The 17636-nt window shown below is 44.8% G+C and overlaps 1 protein-coding gene across 14 annotated transcripts in view; it reads right to left on the bottom strand.

Annotated features, from left to right (window-relative positions):
* CFAP61 (cilia and flagella associated protein 61) overlaps nt 1-17636 on the bottom strand; it is a 98204-nt gene that overhangs the window by 18374 nt on the left and 62194 nt on the right. For all 14 annotated transcript variants that reach the window (XR_012579399.1, XR_012579397.1, XR_012579396.1 and 11 more), the window contains 4 exons: nt 15521-15810; nt 12245-12572; nt 11876-11967; nt 10029-10234 (listed from right to left, as the gene is read on the bottom strand). Coding sequence is in view for 1 of the 14 variants with exons in the window: in XM_074536758.1 (XP_074392859.1) it covers nt 10029-10234; nt 11876-11967; nt 12245-12572; nt 15521-15810 (916 nt within the window). In the remaining 13 variants the exon portion in view is untranslated. The remainder of the gene's footprint in view (nt 1-10028; nt 10235-11875; nt 11968-12244; nt 12573-15520; nt 15811-17636) is intronic.

A 17636-nucleotide genomic window follows, 5' to 3' on the forward strand; every position in this document is an offset into this window, starting at 1 on the left:
TCCAAGCATCACATCCTTGCTATAGCAAGTGCTGCCTAGCCCAGGAATTACTGGGACTGACACCTGCTCTTTTGGATATGCAGGTTAGGATGAGCTCACCTTTAAGGATCCTTGTTTCAGTAACTGCACACCCCAAAAGGGTGCAGAGAGCTGGAGAAAAACACAATATCTCCCAATATTTAAAACCTCTTCAATTTCAGAAGAAAAACCCCACCCAACACAAACCTTTAACTCACTGTTGATAATAAATAACAAAGAGAGAAAGGGAGGTGTTATACAAGAATACATTAAGGTAATTAAAGACTCTGTTTTTACTGATATGCTGTGGTAAAAGCCATGTTCTGCTGGCCAATTGTTTTGTCTTCAAGCTGGCATCTTAAGACTATAATCCTGAGCAGATGATTTCCTCTCTCAACTGAGGTGCAACCTTCCCAACTGCCTTACCTCAGTTAAGGGGCTCACCTGCCTCACTGAGGCTTTGCACTTAATGCTTTTTATAAATGTTTCAGGGGTGCTACATATTCCTGCTATTGTCACCAGCGCCATCTATAATCACAACTTTACTGTTCTGGTCAATTTACACAGATTTGGAGCTCAAAACCTGAAAATGGAATATTAAATGCAAATAAAATGCCTGGTTTTGGGGAGCAGAGAATGCCTTGTCCATATTTTCTAGTTAGACTGCCAGAAGGAGCTCCTAGTAACCAACATTTACTCCCAGACTTCCTTCACTTCCTTTCACCTGAAGAACACCAAGGGCCATTTGGAGATTCAGCTCACACAAACAATTCACTTTCTTTGCCGGCTCTGTGCTTCTATCTATTTATCTTTTCAGTTCCAATCACCTTTCTCAGAGAGGGTACACGGTGTTTTTGACAGAGCAGCTCTACATATGGCTGCTAAAGAGAAGCTTAATAATGAAAACCCCCATTTGAAACCAACAAGTTGACTTTCTGAGGCTCATTCTGAATTTTATTACCACTTCAGCAGCAGTCCCTCAGGGCAAGCCGTGGAAGGCTTCAAAGTATAAAGCTCTTCAGTGTATGAGACAGAGCTGGCACCCTCCCAACAGGGGCTCAGCGGCTCCTCCGCTATCACAAGAACGGCATCTGCCACATGTGTTTGCACCATTTAGTCTTTCATAACCTGCCAGAGTGATCAGGCTAAATGTGTACAAGATGACAGTGTCTGCCAGGAACATAAGGGGTGTGCAAACTTGGTCACTTCCTAGCGGGGATCCCTGCTGGAAGCCTTTCTGGCGATGACAGCGATTGGGGGAAGGCGTTTGTGACGGGTGGGATGGAACGGGCTCCTGCAGAAGACAATGAACAACATCCTCTGCGTTGCTAAGGAGCTGGGCTCACCTTTCATTGACAAACAACATCTCAAGTCTGTTCTGCCTCATTTGTGAGGTGTAGCCTACATTAGATGAGAGGCAAGGAGGAAGGAAATATTTTGTGGCACAGAATCCTTCTCTTTGCAAGAAATATAAATAAAATGGACAGAGCTGGGCAGTGCTAGCAAGCAAAAATGAGTGTACACACAGCTCTCCACCTGAGAGCTGCCTAGAGTCACATACCACATTTGGAGAAGAAGCCTCTGCCCCTGTGGAAGACTGTTCCATGTCCTGGCAGCAAGGACCCAACACTGACCTGCCACCTGAGTCAGGTCTGGTGGCACAGGGTTATAGCACTGGCAGCAAGGTGTGAAGCCAGAAAATCTTTAAAAGTGAATAAAAAACCTTCAGAATAACACCTTTTCTGTTTTCTGCAAGGATGAAATAAAAAGGAAGTTTTAAAGATAACAAAAGAAATGAGTAATTTCAGCTCTGTGGTACATCCCCTACCTGCAGGGGAGCTTGTCCATGCCAAGTGCCCCATGCTCTGGCCCAGGATCTAGTTCCAGGGATCAAACCTGACCCCTGAGCTGTGCCACACTCTGGTGCCTTCTTGCTGCAAGGAGGCTGGGATGAGGAGGGGATTTTCCACTGCTCAAAGGGCAGGTGGCATCTTGTGATGGTGCCTTTGAGAAATCCCACTGCAGACTGGTCTCTTCTTATGCTTGCTACTCACAACTTGCATGGATGGAAACAACACACCCAAATTAGACTCCTTGCATCCCTCCTACCCATTCTTCCATTAACACACACACTTCAAGGGAAGTTCAGAAACTGATGTGGGTTGAATCTGCAGCTCTCAATGTCTCTAAGCAATCCTGAATACAGATCCCTTGAAATTCCATTTGTTTCTTCCCAAAGCCATCCACGAGTCACCAGTGCCATTAAGCCCAGGGCCCTCTGGTGATGGCTGTGCCACCAGCACTGTGAGCACACACAGAGCAGCACTATGGCTTTTAGTACACAATATAAGCAGAGTCACTGATCAGCTTAATCTCCTGGTAATCTGTAAGGAGTGGATGGAGAGTCTCCTTTCCTCTCTGTACCTTCTCAAGCTTTGTATAACGCAGGGAATCTTTAAGATAGACGTTCACCTTCCGAGGTTGAATTGTTTTTCTAAAAAGAGATATAATGCTTGAAATGCAAAATTCTCTAGGCTGTTCATCTGGAAGATACTCTATCCCTTCTGAAATTCTCAGACTTCAGGACATACAAAGTCATTCTCCAGCACGTGTGGATGGCTCTGGTGGTGTCTCTCATTGGTGCCTTTGGCAAGTGATGGCCAAAGCTGGGAGCCCAGTCAGGCAGGGAAAGGCTGCTGCTCACACATCCCAGGAATCACCCCAGGAGAACAAGCACAGAGGAAATTGAAGCTGTTCAGCTGACATGGGCTCAAGTGGAACACAATTACACCAGGAGTGCCTACACAGAGCAGGGACTTCCACTTCTCAGGAGTGGGAAGAGTAAAGTGCTGTGGAGTGATGGGATGCAATGCAATTTCAATTTTCAGGCCATCCTGACAATACTTCCCAACCACAGCCTGCAGATGAACAAAAGTCTTTTCTCCAACACAAGCACACAAGATGGAACATCCCATCTTGCCAGCAAAATTAAAAGTGTTCTTTTGAGAACAAGATATGCATGTCTTTAAGACTTTCAATTACAAAGGTATGGTAATACCAGCAAAAGATACCAAATGTTTCCTGATATACCTTGGATAGCTGGACCAGGAATCATAGTGTGTTAATTTAAAGACAATATAAATAAATGCTCCAGTGAGCACTTCCTGCATTCATATGACCAATAATTTCAAAAGACAGCTTGTTTACATAGGTAAAAAGCAAGACCAATTTGTGTAAAATCCCCTGGAGCACCACCTGAGAGCATTGTTCTTCAGCACAAAGGACATAACATATTCCCTGACATGCAATTTCTTAACATGCACCTACAACTGCTGAGCAGCAAATGCAAACCAACAGCCTGTTTGTAGCAAGAAGGGCCTTTACTGCCTTGCTTTGCAGTTGTGCTCCCTGAACACCTGCTTGTCCAGGTGTTTGAATATCTCCTGTTAAATTCAGTGGTCCGTGACTCTGTTACTGCTCTCACTCGGTAATTAGTGAAACCAACAGCCTTATGGACAACAAATCTGAGTGAATCCACAGAGCAGGTTCACAAAGTAACAATAGTGCTCACAAATTCACAGGCTGACATTTCTTTTGTTCCTTTTGAGAAGCAAACCCTGCAGAGGAAGGCTGTGCTGTTTTACCTCTTCTCACATAAACAGCAATGTCTTGTCTTTGGAAGAGGGCTGGTTTAAAACTTGTGGTTTACAATCCCCTTTTAAACAGCACTGCAATGGCAAACCAGAGCAAAGGACAACTGCTCTTGCAATTCTTGTTCTGGAAAAATGGCCACTGGCTCCAGACCTCGTTGAGGGTGACACTGCTCCTGCTGGTCCAGACCAGCCTCCCTGGGGCTGCTGCAGGGACCTGCTGACGTCAGGGGGTGACACTGCACCACTCACCAGCATCCTCCCTCCCAATATGCTGGTGATCCATCATGACTGATAAATCAGCTCTGCTGCAGTTTTAATATCCTGGAAATGTTACAGCACTGTACCCAGAGGCACCTTCAGAAAGCAGATCCTGGTATTGAGATAATGCAGCCCTTTCCTGTTCTCCTAAGTGGCCTCAGGAGAGACTCTCTGTTATTTCAGCACTGGTATTTGGTAAAGTTTAGACACCTTAGTAGATCACAGCAGTTGTGGTGTACCAGCTCTCACTGAACTGCTCTCTGAACTTTCTAACCTCTGTGCTTTTTAAAGCTGCTGTCTGTGCTCTCTCTATGAGCACTTTGTGGCTGACCCTGACATCAGGCTTACTGCATTTTTTTCACATAGTGTTATTTCACACATAATGTATTATGGAAAATTATTTAAAGGAAATTAAACCTGAGGCACAAAACCATCAAACAGGCTGTGTGCAGGAGTATGATTGCTTTTCTGCAATTGTTTATGGATTCAATCATTCATAATGGTTTGCATAATTACTTGTATGAATCAGCAAGGTTTGGCTGCAAATTAATGTGGCAGGGTTCAGCTGACAAGCTTTAACTTACTAATTTGAATGTGGGGTTTCTTAGTAACATGGCTCTTCATTGGCAAGTTAGCTGCTCCTTTAAAGCTACTTAATATCTGGAAATCTCCAGCCATTTGTATCGATTTTCTCAGTAAGTGCAGCTGTAGCAGAGCACTGCGGGGTGAGCGGTTAATTCCGGGAGCAAAAAAGCCCTCAGTGCTTTGACATCCCTTCAACGTGTTCCTCTTTCCTTACCCTGGCTCTCTCTCCTCAGGAAAAGCATACACATTTCCCTCTAATTAGGCTGCAGAAGGTACAGAGCAGCACTAGTCCCTCTCAGTCATGCTCACTACCTGTTACAGAGTTCCCTTCTGGTCTTTTTTAACCGTGCAGAAGAAACATCTTAGTCTGCCTGATGAACAAAAGCCTACAGTAGAGTCCCTCAAATGTAATCCCAGTGTGCTAATGGTGTGGGATCCAGCAGATTCCAGACAGCAGCAGGGCATTCTAGTGCTCCTCTTAACAAACAACCACTCTTCATTTCAGAAAGCTTGGGTTAAAACCAGCTTTTCCATGTAGCATTATTCATGTGTAAATAATCACTGATTATCCAGCCTGTAAGTAATGAAATTCTCACTACCTTTCAACAATAATGCTGAAAACATTAAATGTTCTTCTTTACCTTAATGCATTTGTTATATTGTGAGCTTTATTAGTGTTGAGTCAATAAACAGTCCAGTGTGGTGTTTCTGCTTGACAGTCTCACTGGATGACACTGCTTAACAGATCACCTTCAGCCTAATGTTAACAGCACCAGGATGTGGGAAGTGAACTTCAGTGGAAAAACCTAAATGGTTACTTCAAAATAAGATAATGCAGTTCATGCAGCTCAAAGTACTTTTGAGCATTTAGCTTGAACAGCCAATATGAAAATGCAACGTGAAAATAAAAGACAGGGCTTGAAGAGAGCAGCCAAGGAAACATCTGGTGCTGTTATCCATGTTTACAGTTTCAGGGTGGATTTTCCAAAGCCTCTCAGGGAAAGGGAGCCTGACTCCCTTCACATATTCCTGCAGCATGTTTGGCAGCCTCATGTTCCATGGCCTGGTGCAGTTGAAGCTGTGCCACTTCGTGGATTTTCTTCAGGGTGCCCAGCTCCTGGACAGCACCACACAGGCCTGCTGGGAACCACCTGGCATGGATCTCCACAGATCCATGCATGGATCACCTGTTCCCTTCCTCAGGGAAAACTGAATCCTACCTGCATTCTGGCAGGAATGGAAAAAACATTTATTTGTGACTACAGTTTACCTAAATCCCCTGTGCTTTTTGTCCTACCCTCAAGTACTGCCATAAAAGCCACTCAGCTCCTTCTTGCCAAAGAGCCCTGGTCATGTCTGCTGGGGGCTTCTCCCCTGTCATGGTGTCCAGGACCCCTGTGCAGAGCAAGCAAATTGTCCAATTTGTCAAGTCCTGGAAACAAAGCTCTTGAAATAAAAAATAACCAAGTGGTTTTGAGCTCTGCCTGGGTGACCATGCCTGTGAGGTTTCTCTGCTCATCCCTCATTAAAACAGCCCTGCCTTTGTGCACTGCTCCCCTGTGCCCCTGCCTGGTGCTGCCCTCACCTCACCACTGCTGTGAGTGCCACACAACTGAGACACAACCAGCATCTTCTGCAGGTCATGGCTGACAACCAGTTCATTAACACACAATTACAAAATCCCAAGTAAAAGCCACTCACACCTCATTTGCAAAACAAGCTCCTTAAGTATTTTAGAATCTAGTGGGTCAGATTTTTATGCATTTATGTTAGATTTGATTTTCATTAATGCCAAATGAACCTTACATAAAGCACTTCTATCTCATATTAAAGGCATGATGCCAGTGAGCATCCATTTGGTTGCTAAGTATCAGGAGATCCTCTAATTATCTGTTTTGTACTTAAGATGCAGCAGAGGGAGATTTCACTGCTCTGTGGACATGTTCCATAACTTGGCAACTGCCTTGCAGCTGCCTTCAGCTCAGGAGGACACAAAAGGAATGCTGGCTGCATTCCTCCTCTGTGAAGTAGTGCGGAGGACTGATGACCAGTAAATCTATAAACTTAAAAAGAAAAAAGCTTCAGACCTCTCTCTCCACCCCTCTCTTTTATCTGCTGCTAGGGCAATAATAATGGAAATATTCTGAAGGCCTTTCAGCAAGTGAGGGGGGCAGGAGCATAGCATACACCATGGTATCCCTTCAGAGCACATCACCAGAATTTGCTTCCTTTTTTCTTCAGGAAAAAAGACTCCCTGCAAGAAAGAGCCTTGCTCTTGGGGGACTCAAATTCTAGCTGACTTTTTGAGATGCAGCCTGATGGGAAATGAATAAAAATTGCAGAAAACTCCTTCCTGAAGTGGATTCCAAATCTAGTGAGTAATGCCATTCAACTCACAGGTGATGAGCCTTTGGCTCCTACATTTTTTCCTGCCCTGGCATAGAAGAACTGCACTGTCAGGCCCCTCTGCTGAGAAATGCACTGGCTGCAGGCCCAAGTGCAAGGAGAACACCCACTGCATGGCACAAGGCAACTAGAAAGGAGGACAGTGTATGCCTCACCTCCTCCAAGAGTCCAGGCAGTGACCAATCCTTCCTTTGGTTGTGGGTCAAGTCCTGCAGCTTTTAAAACCCGCTGAACTCACACCCAAATCAATGGAACTATTCTCCAGACAAAAGGGAATGTTGTTTCCCTCATTATTCCCATTAGCTATGGTTCCAGGCACACAAGCAGAAGGGATGACTTTGTCAAGTTTGCTGGATCTCAGGGGCCTGTTGTTAAAGCTAATTTGAGAATGGCATTGGCACATTCTGGCCAGGAAATCCAGTACCATGGGGTTAACTTTCAGCTCTTACACCGAACACAAATCAGTGAGGAAATTCACTGCTAGGTGCAGTCTCTAATTATTTAAAAGATAATTTGCATGCTACACAGAAATAAATTAGCTCCCAGGTGACAGCTGTTCCACTGTGTCCATTCCTGGAACGAGATGCCATGCTGGGAAATCTAAATGCAGACCAAAAGATTAAAACACTGCATTTTCTTGCCTTGTAGGAAGGCTCTTCCCAAAAGAGAGGCATAAAGAAGAGAGGAGGGGAACAGATATTTCCAACCATCAAGCTGAACTAGCACACCACATTTTCACAGTCTATATTTTCATTTCACTAAGGGTATTTCACATCTTGCCAGTAGATGTGGATGCAAGTGTAACAGGTACTAGTTTAAAAGGAAGGTTTTGAAATCCAAAGACAGGAGCTCAAACCTCACATCAGGTTTGTGTTTATGTGGGAACCTTAGAGACCACATGAACAAGGCCAAAAACAGTTGTTTTATCACACACATAGAAATCAGTGAATGCATTTTCCTATTCTACACCAAAAGCCAACCAGGCACCACTTTTTCTCTACATAAAAACCTCAAGACAACTCACAAGAGATGCTAAACCCTTTTTCAGTGGGTTTTCTAACAAACAGTCTTCTCATGGTTTGGTTTTAGCAGTGTCTGTTGCACACTGCACACACATGTATGCACATTTTATGTGACACTGTACTGTGGGGAGGTAGATGTGCTGTAGATGTGAAATATTATGAGAGTACATTATACTGCCAGCCTTCCTCTGTTGCTCCGTGTCCTTCTGAAAGCATCAAGTTTCTTTGCCAGCTTGCTGTGTGCCAGGACTGCTCCCTGGGGATGCCAGGGAGTTTACCTGTTACACCTGCTGGAGAATGCTCCCTCCTCACAGGGTGGACATGTGTAACAGGAACACCAGGCTGGGATGAGTGGGAGTGTCTCTGTGTGTGTGTTAAAGTGCCACAAGAGCCACACAAGCAAGGATTAAAGAGCAGCATATGTTCACTGCTGCAGAGCAACATATGGGATTTCATTCATAGGACCAAACAGCAAGAAGAGAAGGAATAAATCTATCTAAAGATAAGGTAGAAAGAAGACTGAAAACAACTGGAGGCAATAAAAAAAAAAAAAACCAGATAAGAAAAACCTGGCAACTGTAATTCAGGAATTCTGCCACAGGCTAATGAGAGGCGAGATAAAATAATGAGGCAAAAGGTCCCAAACAACATCACTGTCTAATGGCTGTAAAAGACAAGTCCAAAATTAGTTCATCATCACTAATTAAGGAGAGCTGAATGGATGTGATGAGGCCCTGATACATGGTATCCCTCTGTGCAGCACACCAGGGATCCTTTGGTCAAAGTCAGGAAAATACTGTTACCTGTATATATAACCTGTATATACCACAGGCTGAAATCCCAAAGCAGGATGATTTATTCTTACAGATCTTACTACTGGTGTGAAACTTGCTGGTGCCTCTGACAAATGCCACATACCACATGTCAGAGTGGTTCACAGGAAAGGTGAGCTCACAATGTGTGTGTGCACACTGTGATGCCCCAAAAGGACTGATGGCACCTTGCACAGCCCAAGGAGTTCTCAGAGTGCTCCAAATGTACCATCAGCATGAGTAGTGACAAGGAGAGGAAATCAACTGCTTAGCCCATCTCTCATGCACTTGTGCCACCCTCCTTCAGTTCCTCTTTGACACTCACTGACAGTGAATTTCAGGTGAATTTCACATCTGCTGTGCCCTGTTCCTCTCTTGTAAAACAACCCCAACATTTGCTATAAATCAAGGCCTACAGCAGCAATATTCACAAGCATCTGGACCACAGTACACTCTTCACAGCAAACTTTTACAAACTATTATCTAAATAACAACATACAATCTGAAAATTTTGATACCATTTGTGCCTTTCTTCTAATCACTTGTAAATAGAAGAAAATAAAACCTGGAAATGTTTCAGGCACCACTTTGTATCACAATAAAAGCTGATCATTTGTTCCTGAGCCTGGCTTTCTGTCTCTACCCAGCTGATGTAAGGCAGTACTTCACTACTCCATCTGTGACAGTGTCTGTTCCAAAGCACCATTTGTGAGGGATTTCTTCAAATGAAAATCAAAAGCAATGAAACATTCTCTCAGAGGAGATGGCACAAGACTAGAACTAACCAGGCCTTCAATCTCTCTCACCAGATAAAAATAGGCAAGTTGCTGAGTGTGACTATCACCATGAGTTATTTAAAATCTCCCTACGAACCTCTGACTTAAAAATTTGATTCAAAGTAACAAAAATACTTTTAAAAGCGACTTTTGAACATGACTTCAGTAATAAAGGATTGTTCAAGTTCAGCTTAATGATTAACCTACTGAATATTCTAAACAAAGCGATAAAGACACCAAAATGCTCATTCAGATGAAAAATAATCAAGTAAACCATTGCTCCTCCTCTAAGTAAATCTTAGACACAAAGCTCTTTCCAGGAAGGTCTTCGGGACTTACATTTTTACCGACAATATTGCTAAATAATGGAAAATATTTTTAAATCTGTTTTTCTACCTTTTTTTCCAACGAAAAGCAGCCAAAAGGCAAAGCACAATGGGACAAATGTTAAATTCTGCCAGAAGGAAGATTTTGAGCACAACAACGAGCTCCTCTCACCTGTAGAGGTCTGTGAGCTGCCCGGCCCCCCAGCGGTAGTACAGGTCATTGAGGAGGCGCTCATGCTGCCCGTACAAGCAGATGTAGTTGGACACAGGGAAGGGCTCCTTGGAAAAGCAGGTGATGCTGTCCACCATATTGTATCTGCTGAAGTGTATCCTGAAGTAATTCCCCTGAGTGGCCTCCCCTGTTACAATCTCTGTCCCCTAGAACAGAAAACACCAGGAAAGCTGTGGAGAAACAAGAACACCTGACCTGGCACATGTACAGGGTCAGCAAGGCTTTCCCACTGCTTAATATCCACAACCCTCCTGTTAAAACTGAGAGACCACTCCTGGCACAGCAGTTCATTGGGAATGTTGCTGTGGTTTGGACACAGATTTTCCATGTGGTTTGGTTGCTGCCCATCCCACTGTCACTGCAGACACCCAGGGAAACCCAGGCCCTCTGGCTGTGCTGGCAGCATGACACCAGATCCACAGGGACCTCTGACCTCCTGGAGCAGCAGCTGGAGTCAGGAAAGATGACCTGGGGCATCCCAAACAACACTGGATAGCTCTGTTTGGGTAACTGAACTGAACTTTGTTCAGCTCCTTTATGACAGAGAGCACACACATGACTTATCACATTTACTGTCAATAAAAAAACACCAATATTGAATGTTCACACTCAAATTGTAGCACACGCAAACTTCAGCCACCTAAATCAATCACTCAGACAAAAATGTAAAAATTTCTTTCAAATCTCACATTGCAGTGGGATGATCAGATAACTTGGAGCTATTTTTTCCAGTTGTATTCCTGTCACAGTTTTATACATTTGTACAACCTGTTGCTAGGCTACAGAAACCTTTAGTATTTCCACACCTAAGCTAGTACCTTTCACTAGCTTCTCTTACTTCTTTCTTAGAAAATTCTTTTAGGATTTTTACACAAAGTTTCTGGAGTGGCTTTAAAAAATATAATCCCTTTTCAGGTAATCAGGAGGTAATCAGAGTGGCAGCAAAATAAGTCTAATCATATTCTAGCAATTTGGAGTAACAAAACCAATTCCTGTCTCTAATAGTGCTTTCTGCTCTCCACTACATGCTGCTTTGGATGGCTCATCCTGGATCTGAAAAGCAAGGTGAGCCATGCTTTGATTCCTCTCCCTAAACCATTTCCTTTTTAAAAAGCCCACTTGTTTCACTACTGTTCAGGTTTTAGAATCAGCACTGAAGTACCTTTTTAAAAGCTGCTCTTTAAATCAACTGCAAAAATGGGCTTGATGAAGAAATTCCTAAGGAAAAAGGTAGAATCTGTATGAAGAGAATTTTGTCTAGGTGGAAAGTTGTCTCTGGCTTTAAAAGACATTAATCTAGTCCTTTTCTTGCCTCAAGTTCTCCAGTAAGAAAATGTAGTCCAGCATGGTGAGTGCTTCCCCTGTGCCCTGTTCCACGACAACTCTCACAGCTGCAGGACTTGCTATTTTCTAGCAGCACAGAGCATCTCTTCCACAATACTTCCTGCTCTTCTAGAAATCAGCTGAATTTGCCTACCAGACTGCCATCATCTGTATGCACTTGCAGCACCATACTGCAGGGAGTAAAGAAGGCTGAAAGCATGAAATGCTGCTAATACTGTTCTGTGTCCTCTGCATGGAAACCAGGGATCTTTGGAGAAAGCCAAATACTAGGAAATGTGGAAAGGAACACGCAAGAGGTTCAGTTAGCTCTGTGACTGCTCCTGGTTTTCTCTCCAGCTGTACCTGGTGTGTACTGTGCCTCCAGAACCAGCTATCCTAAACAGGAACATTTTTTCAAACAAACAGAGAGGACAAAACAAGAAAAGATCCATTGTTTAACTTACACGATCATACGGGTCAAGTTCTACATCCAAGGGCACAGGGATTCCAGGCTTGGAAATGTGCAAGTAGTTATAACCTCCAGGAAGAACACCACCTGCCATAAATGAAAATATGAGGTTTATTAGGTCATAAACAATAAAGAAAATAATGTATTTAATTATTATTGATATAATGTATTATAATGCAATGTTTGTCCTCCTTCTGCCATTATCTTTTTCCAGTACATAAGGAGCCTTGAGTACTGTACTGCACTGGTTTAGATGGTTTTGAAAAACCATCATTCCTAAGGTGAGATAGACCTGCCTACACTATAGAAGAGCAAAAATATCTGAGAGGGGATGGAAATGTGACAGAAATCCAGCTGGACATACCTTGAACTTTACACCTCCTGTATACAGGGATGAGTCTGTCTGAGCCTTCTGGTGGCTCAGAACTGGGCTGAAGCTTTGAATCAAAGAGACTCAGCATGGAAACAGCAAGCTCAAAGCCAATCTCCTTGGAGTTGAAGTTGCTGTGTGTTAATTCATCCCTGTAGTATCTCCTGGAGAACTTTGTCAGAGGACCTGCAGCCCTGATGCTGGCATCATTGGTGTGGAATTCTGTATCAATCACAACTCTTCCATCAAAAACAAGGCAAGCATCAGTGACAGCCTTAAAGATGTCATAATCCAGTGTCCTGTAGGCAAAGCTAAAAAATGCCTAAAAAGAGATGTAAATAAGTGAAGATAATTGTATATTACTTATTGGCTGATTTCATAAATTAAAACCCAGACCTTATTCTGAATGTTATTTTACAAAACAAGAATGTGAAATACAGTGTGATTTTAGCTACACTGTCACAGCAGAGAGATCCTTCTGAACCAGCATTTACAGTTACCAAAGTTAAGACCAAGACAGCAGAAAGGAGAATTACTAAATTAGACTTATCTGCTTCTGGTTATTAGATAGTTTAAAAACTCCCACATTTCACTCCTGTGAAACACACAGGAGTGAGTTTCAGTGCTCTCAGCTTTTAAAACCATCAGACAACAAGCTGCTGCCCCTCCAGCAAGAAATATTCCTTTACTGGCTGAGGAAATGGTGGAAGGGTCTCAGATGAGCACATTTTCCCTTGCTGCCTTCATTCTGAACAGCCCAAGACTTAATTGTGCCAGGCCAAAGCAGCATCTGTAATCTGTCCTTCCCTTAGCACCAGCTCAGGACAAATCTGTCACTGGGGTAAAGTTGTTACCTAGTTGTACCCCCAAAGAGCTTTCCTGGGGACTAAGGGCAAGTATCAGATACTCAACTGCTGAAAGAAAAGGCACAGGGAGCTGGAAATTTTAGCAGCACTGGCATAAGCAGAGATGTGACAGTGAAGGAGATAGAGCCACTGGTCTTGCTTATAGATAAATTGAATTATTAACTATGCACAGCTAAGGGAATTTTGACAATCTCAGGGAGCCAAAGATCAAGGAAGTTCTGCCCATGAGTGCAAGAGGACCACACAGCCCCACATCCTGCTGGCTGACAGGCAGGGCAGGGTCACTAGAGGAGGGCTGCAACCTCCAGGTGGGAGCCATCTGTCAGCCTGGGCAGGAGGTAGGGAAGAGGGAGGCTGCTGCTGTAGGGAGAGATTTTCTCCTGTTGTTTTTATCCCGCAGGACTCAACAAATTAAGACCCCAAGAACTGCCAATCAACAGTTGATACTGGCTGCAATCCCAAAAGGCCCAGAGCTGCTGCAGAGATGATTCCTGCAGAGCCTGGTCTCTCGTGAATGCAGCTGCCTTCCTGGTGGAGCTGCTCTCCAGAGCCTGCTCCTCCTCTGAGTCCAGCCTCCCACATGGCTGGAGGCAGACACAGCAGCCTTGCATGGCAGCTGAACTGGTTCTGGAGAATACAAAGCCCTTGACATCACAAGTAATAGAGGTCTTTCATCTTAGAGGCTGTGAAAGAGAGACCTCCACAGGGAAGGACCATGGATGGAGGAAGGAGGAGCATGGGGCACAAATGGGCAGGAGAAAGAAACCCCAAAGCAAGGGGCACCTGAAGGAACAGTGCAGTACCATGCAGACAAAGTGGTGGGGAAAAGGTGGGGCTGGTCAGTGGATACCAAGTTACAAAAAAAACAACCACGTTGAGATGTTTGTGGAAGGATAAAAATAGAGATATTTCAAGGAAAAAGAAGAGAGTGGGAAGAACGTCATTACTGATATGAAGACCAGGAGACTGCTACGGATAAAAGTGCTGTGTGAGGTCTTCACCTCATCACAAAAGGCTTTACCATCCCTATGGGAAAAAGAAAAGGGCTGCAGAGCAGGGACCCCAACGCCTGGGGAGCTCTCTGTGAGAGGCACAGGGCTCATCCTCTCCACATTTAACCCCAAGAGCTGCACAGAGGGGAGTGCAGAGGGTCTTGGTGGCTCCCTATGGATGCAGGTTTTGAAGTGTCTCACTCCTGTGGATTAGCCCAATAAAGGAAAACAGAGCTATGCTGGCCCTTAGGAAAGGCTAGGACCTGCCCCAGGCTCAGAGCAGAGCCACACCAACAGCTTCCATAAAAATATTGGTACTGGAAGTGAAAAAAACTGATGTAGAGGGAAAGGAACTTGCTTAAAATATATTTTCATCAAGTTACATACTATCCCAGTGTTTTTGGCTTCTACTATGACAATTAAATGCACATAACTATAGACAGGAGTAACTGCACATTTAAATAAGAAAAGGATTTCTGGAATTACTTTGAAAATGAATTAAGAGTATCTGTCACTCAGCAGTCACAATTACTTGTGTGTCAGGTGACTTAAATACATTTTAATCCAAATCAGTCAGGACATTAACAATAGGTTTATTTGGATTTTTAAAAAAACAATCATTGAGACTAACAAATTCAATCTCCTAGAGACAATGAGGATATAGATAAATCTATGATGGAGCAGGTAAATGTGATGGCTTTTTATTGGAATTTACCAATATAGCTGGATGGGATGTGCCTGAGCTTGTCTGGCCCTTGCTGCTGAAATAAATAGTGGCAGCTGTGGTGTTTTACCCCAGAGACACTTTTGGCTGGCTGGATGTGTGGTGTTTTACCCCAGACACTTTTGGCTGGCTGGATGCTGCAGATGGGCACTTGGAGACAAGTCCAGGCTTGCAGGAGCTCTGGTGGTGGCAGGATGGAGCCTCCTCCTTTAAGAGGGTCTGCTCCTCAGGTTTACCTCTGGTGGAGAAGCTTTAAGGGGATGATGAAAGAAAGGAGTCAGTTCTGATGGAGGGTTTTGATTCAGAGCTTTATTTTGGCCCACAGGCCTCTGAATCCAGCAATAGCTCCAACAGAACTCTCTGAACAGCGTGGTTACTGTTCCTTTTAACCCCAGGGAGAGGGGAAGGGAAGGGGTAGGAAGCCACCAACCAGGTACAGAAGAGGAGGTCTCAAGGGACAAAGGACACCTGGATGGCCCAATGCCCCCCAGGAGTAGAGGGCATCCTTTGAATCTGCCAATCACTTCTGGAATTCTAGGACTGACAGACAGGACTGCTCAGCAGGAGAAAGGAGAGGTGATTGATACACCTGGGAGGGAATCTTCAGGGGAAGACCTGAAATCACAACTCAACAGCTTCCGTGTTAAAAGCCCAGCCTGAAGGGAAGGCGCGGGCAGCGCGTACTTACAGAGCACTGCAGGTGGAGGAGGGTGGAGGCAGTGGTGAAGGCAGCCCAGGTGAGGAGGCCATTGTCACCGTGTCCCCACTGTGCCAGGATGCTGTTGGGGTGCACAACCACACGTGCCCCTTCCAGGGCCTCACACACTGCTTGTTCCAGGGCGGCCTCAAGCAGGCAGGGGCTGGCAGAGCCCGGCGGAGCCCACACCAGATGGATGCGGGAACCCTCGATCCCAAGGGATAAGAGGGCTTCTACCGTGGTGTACGTGTCAATTGTGTTCCCATAGACAATGATGTTCTCTAAGAGGGAAAAAAAAGGGCAAAAGATTTCTAAGACATACAATGAAAACCTTATTAGTGTAACTCAGACGATAATAATGTGGAATTGCACTCTTTGACCCTCTTGTTTCTCTGATGCTATGAAGCAAACAATGTTACCTAGCAACAGCAGCTAAGATAATTTAGTGAAGAATCTGTACAAAACATCCCACAAAGTAGGCAAGTACTTAACACAGAAATATGATATTCATCCTGACCCCATAATCTGAGTTATTTTGATTGAAAAGCCTCTAGGGGTGTATAAATAAATAAATAACCATTTTTATTTTGTTTTCCCCCCTCTCCCTAATTTTGCTCATTCAAAGGACTGTTAGAGGGGGGGAGCAGTCAGAATCAAATTCAATACAGCATTCAAAAAACCCCCACAAACCATGGAAAGGCCAAATTATAGAAAACAAGCCCTTGTGCCACATGGAGGTGACCAGTGCTGCCACTCCCTTCTGCCAAAGCCTGATCTCCAGAGAACAGGGATGTACCTGTCCCTGGTGGTGAGGAAAGCTCAGCACAACTCTGAGGCAGCTGCACATGGCACAGAGCCCAGCCCAGAGCCAGTTCCATCCCTGCTCACTGCTGGGAGCTCAGCAAGCTGCAGGCAGCCATCCATCCCAGCAGCTGCCATGACAGCAGCGTGTAGGAGCTGCTGCTCCTTCTGCAGAGCATCAGCACCAGCACAGAAACAGCTCCTGAACGCAGCCCCATCCTCCTGCCCTGGGCAAAGGGAGCTCAGACCTGATCAATCCCTCCTGCCTGGCACTGCACAGCTGCAGGGCCCTGCTCAGTCCTGTCCTGAACTTCAAATGGTACAGTCAGAGCTGAGCAGGAACATGAAGAGGGGAGGGTCTGTTCTGTGTGAGCACGATAGGGCTCTTTAGCCTAAGGGCTAAAGCCCTCCTGACAATAGGAGAGGCAGAGCTGGGAAGCAGCAGAGCAGCTGTGTGTTTTATCTCAGGATGGCCTCATATAAAACCCTAACATTCCTCTGAGCAAGACTGAGACCTGCTGCTCTCCCTTTCATTCCCTCTGCCCTCTTCTTGGAACAGGCAGCATTTGTCTGTTGTGTGATCCACTAAGCCTTTAAGCAACCCAGGCAAAATGGAACTCCTCATCTGAGGGCCAGAGCCCAGCCCTGCAAGCTCTCTGTGCACCACACACCCCACAGCCATGCCACACTCAGCTGCCCCAGCCCTGAGCGAGTGGCAGGGTCTAGAGGGAGGCAGGAACACCCCCACCTGCCTGCCCATGCCCACATCAGCTCCTGTGTTTCAGATGTGTCCTGTCAGTACAAGGATGCCCAAAAACCACCTTCCCAGTGCTTTCATGTTTCTCACCTGGGCAGTGCTACAACCAACCAATGTTTGTCTCAGTGGTGGCATTTCCATCACACCACAAGTGACAGCATCCCCAATGCCCTGAATTGTATTTTTTATGGGCTAAGCTAATCTCACTGGACCATGTTTTACTGCATGAGATGCAGGGCAATACTAATCTGAGCAGGCACACAGCCCCAGCTCCCAAGAATATTAATGATAAAAATGTTAACAGATGTTCTACTATTCCCCTTTGACTACAAGGTTATTTCATTTGTCCCCATCAGTTTGCCTACTTGTAGGTGCCAAAGAAACATCTCTCTTCATAGCTGCCAGAGAAAAGACTTGCCCCATGAGGACACTGCACACCAGTGACAGAAAATATGTTTCTGCTGTTCACAGCAATGACCCGAGGGACAGAACCATTTTATCTGCAAATGTACCAATTTGAAAACATGTGAAGAAAAGATCTTACTACTT

This window comes from Zonotrichia albicollis, chromosome 3 (assembly GCF_047830755.1).
Source record: "Zonotrichia albicollis isolate bZonAlb1 chromosome 3, bZonAlb1.hap1, whole genome shotgun sequence".
Classification (NCBI taxonomy): Eukaryota; Metazoa; Chordata; class Aves; order Passeriformes; family Passerellidae; genus Zonotrichia; species Zonotrichia albicollis.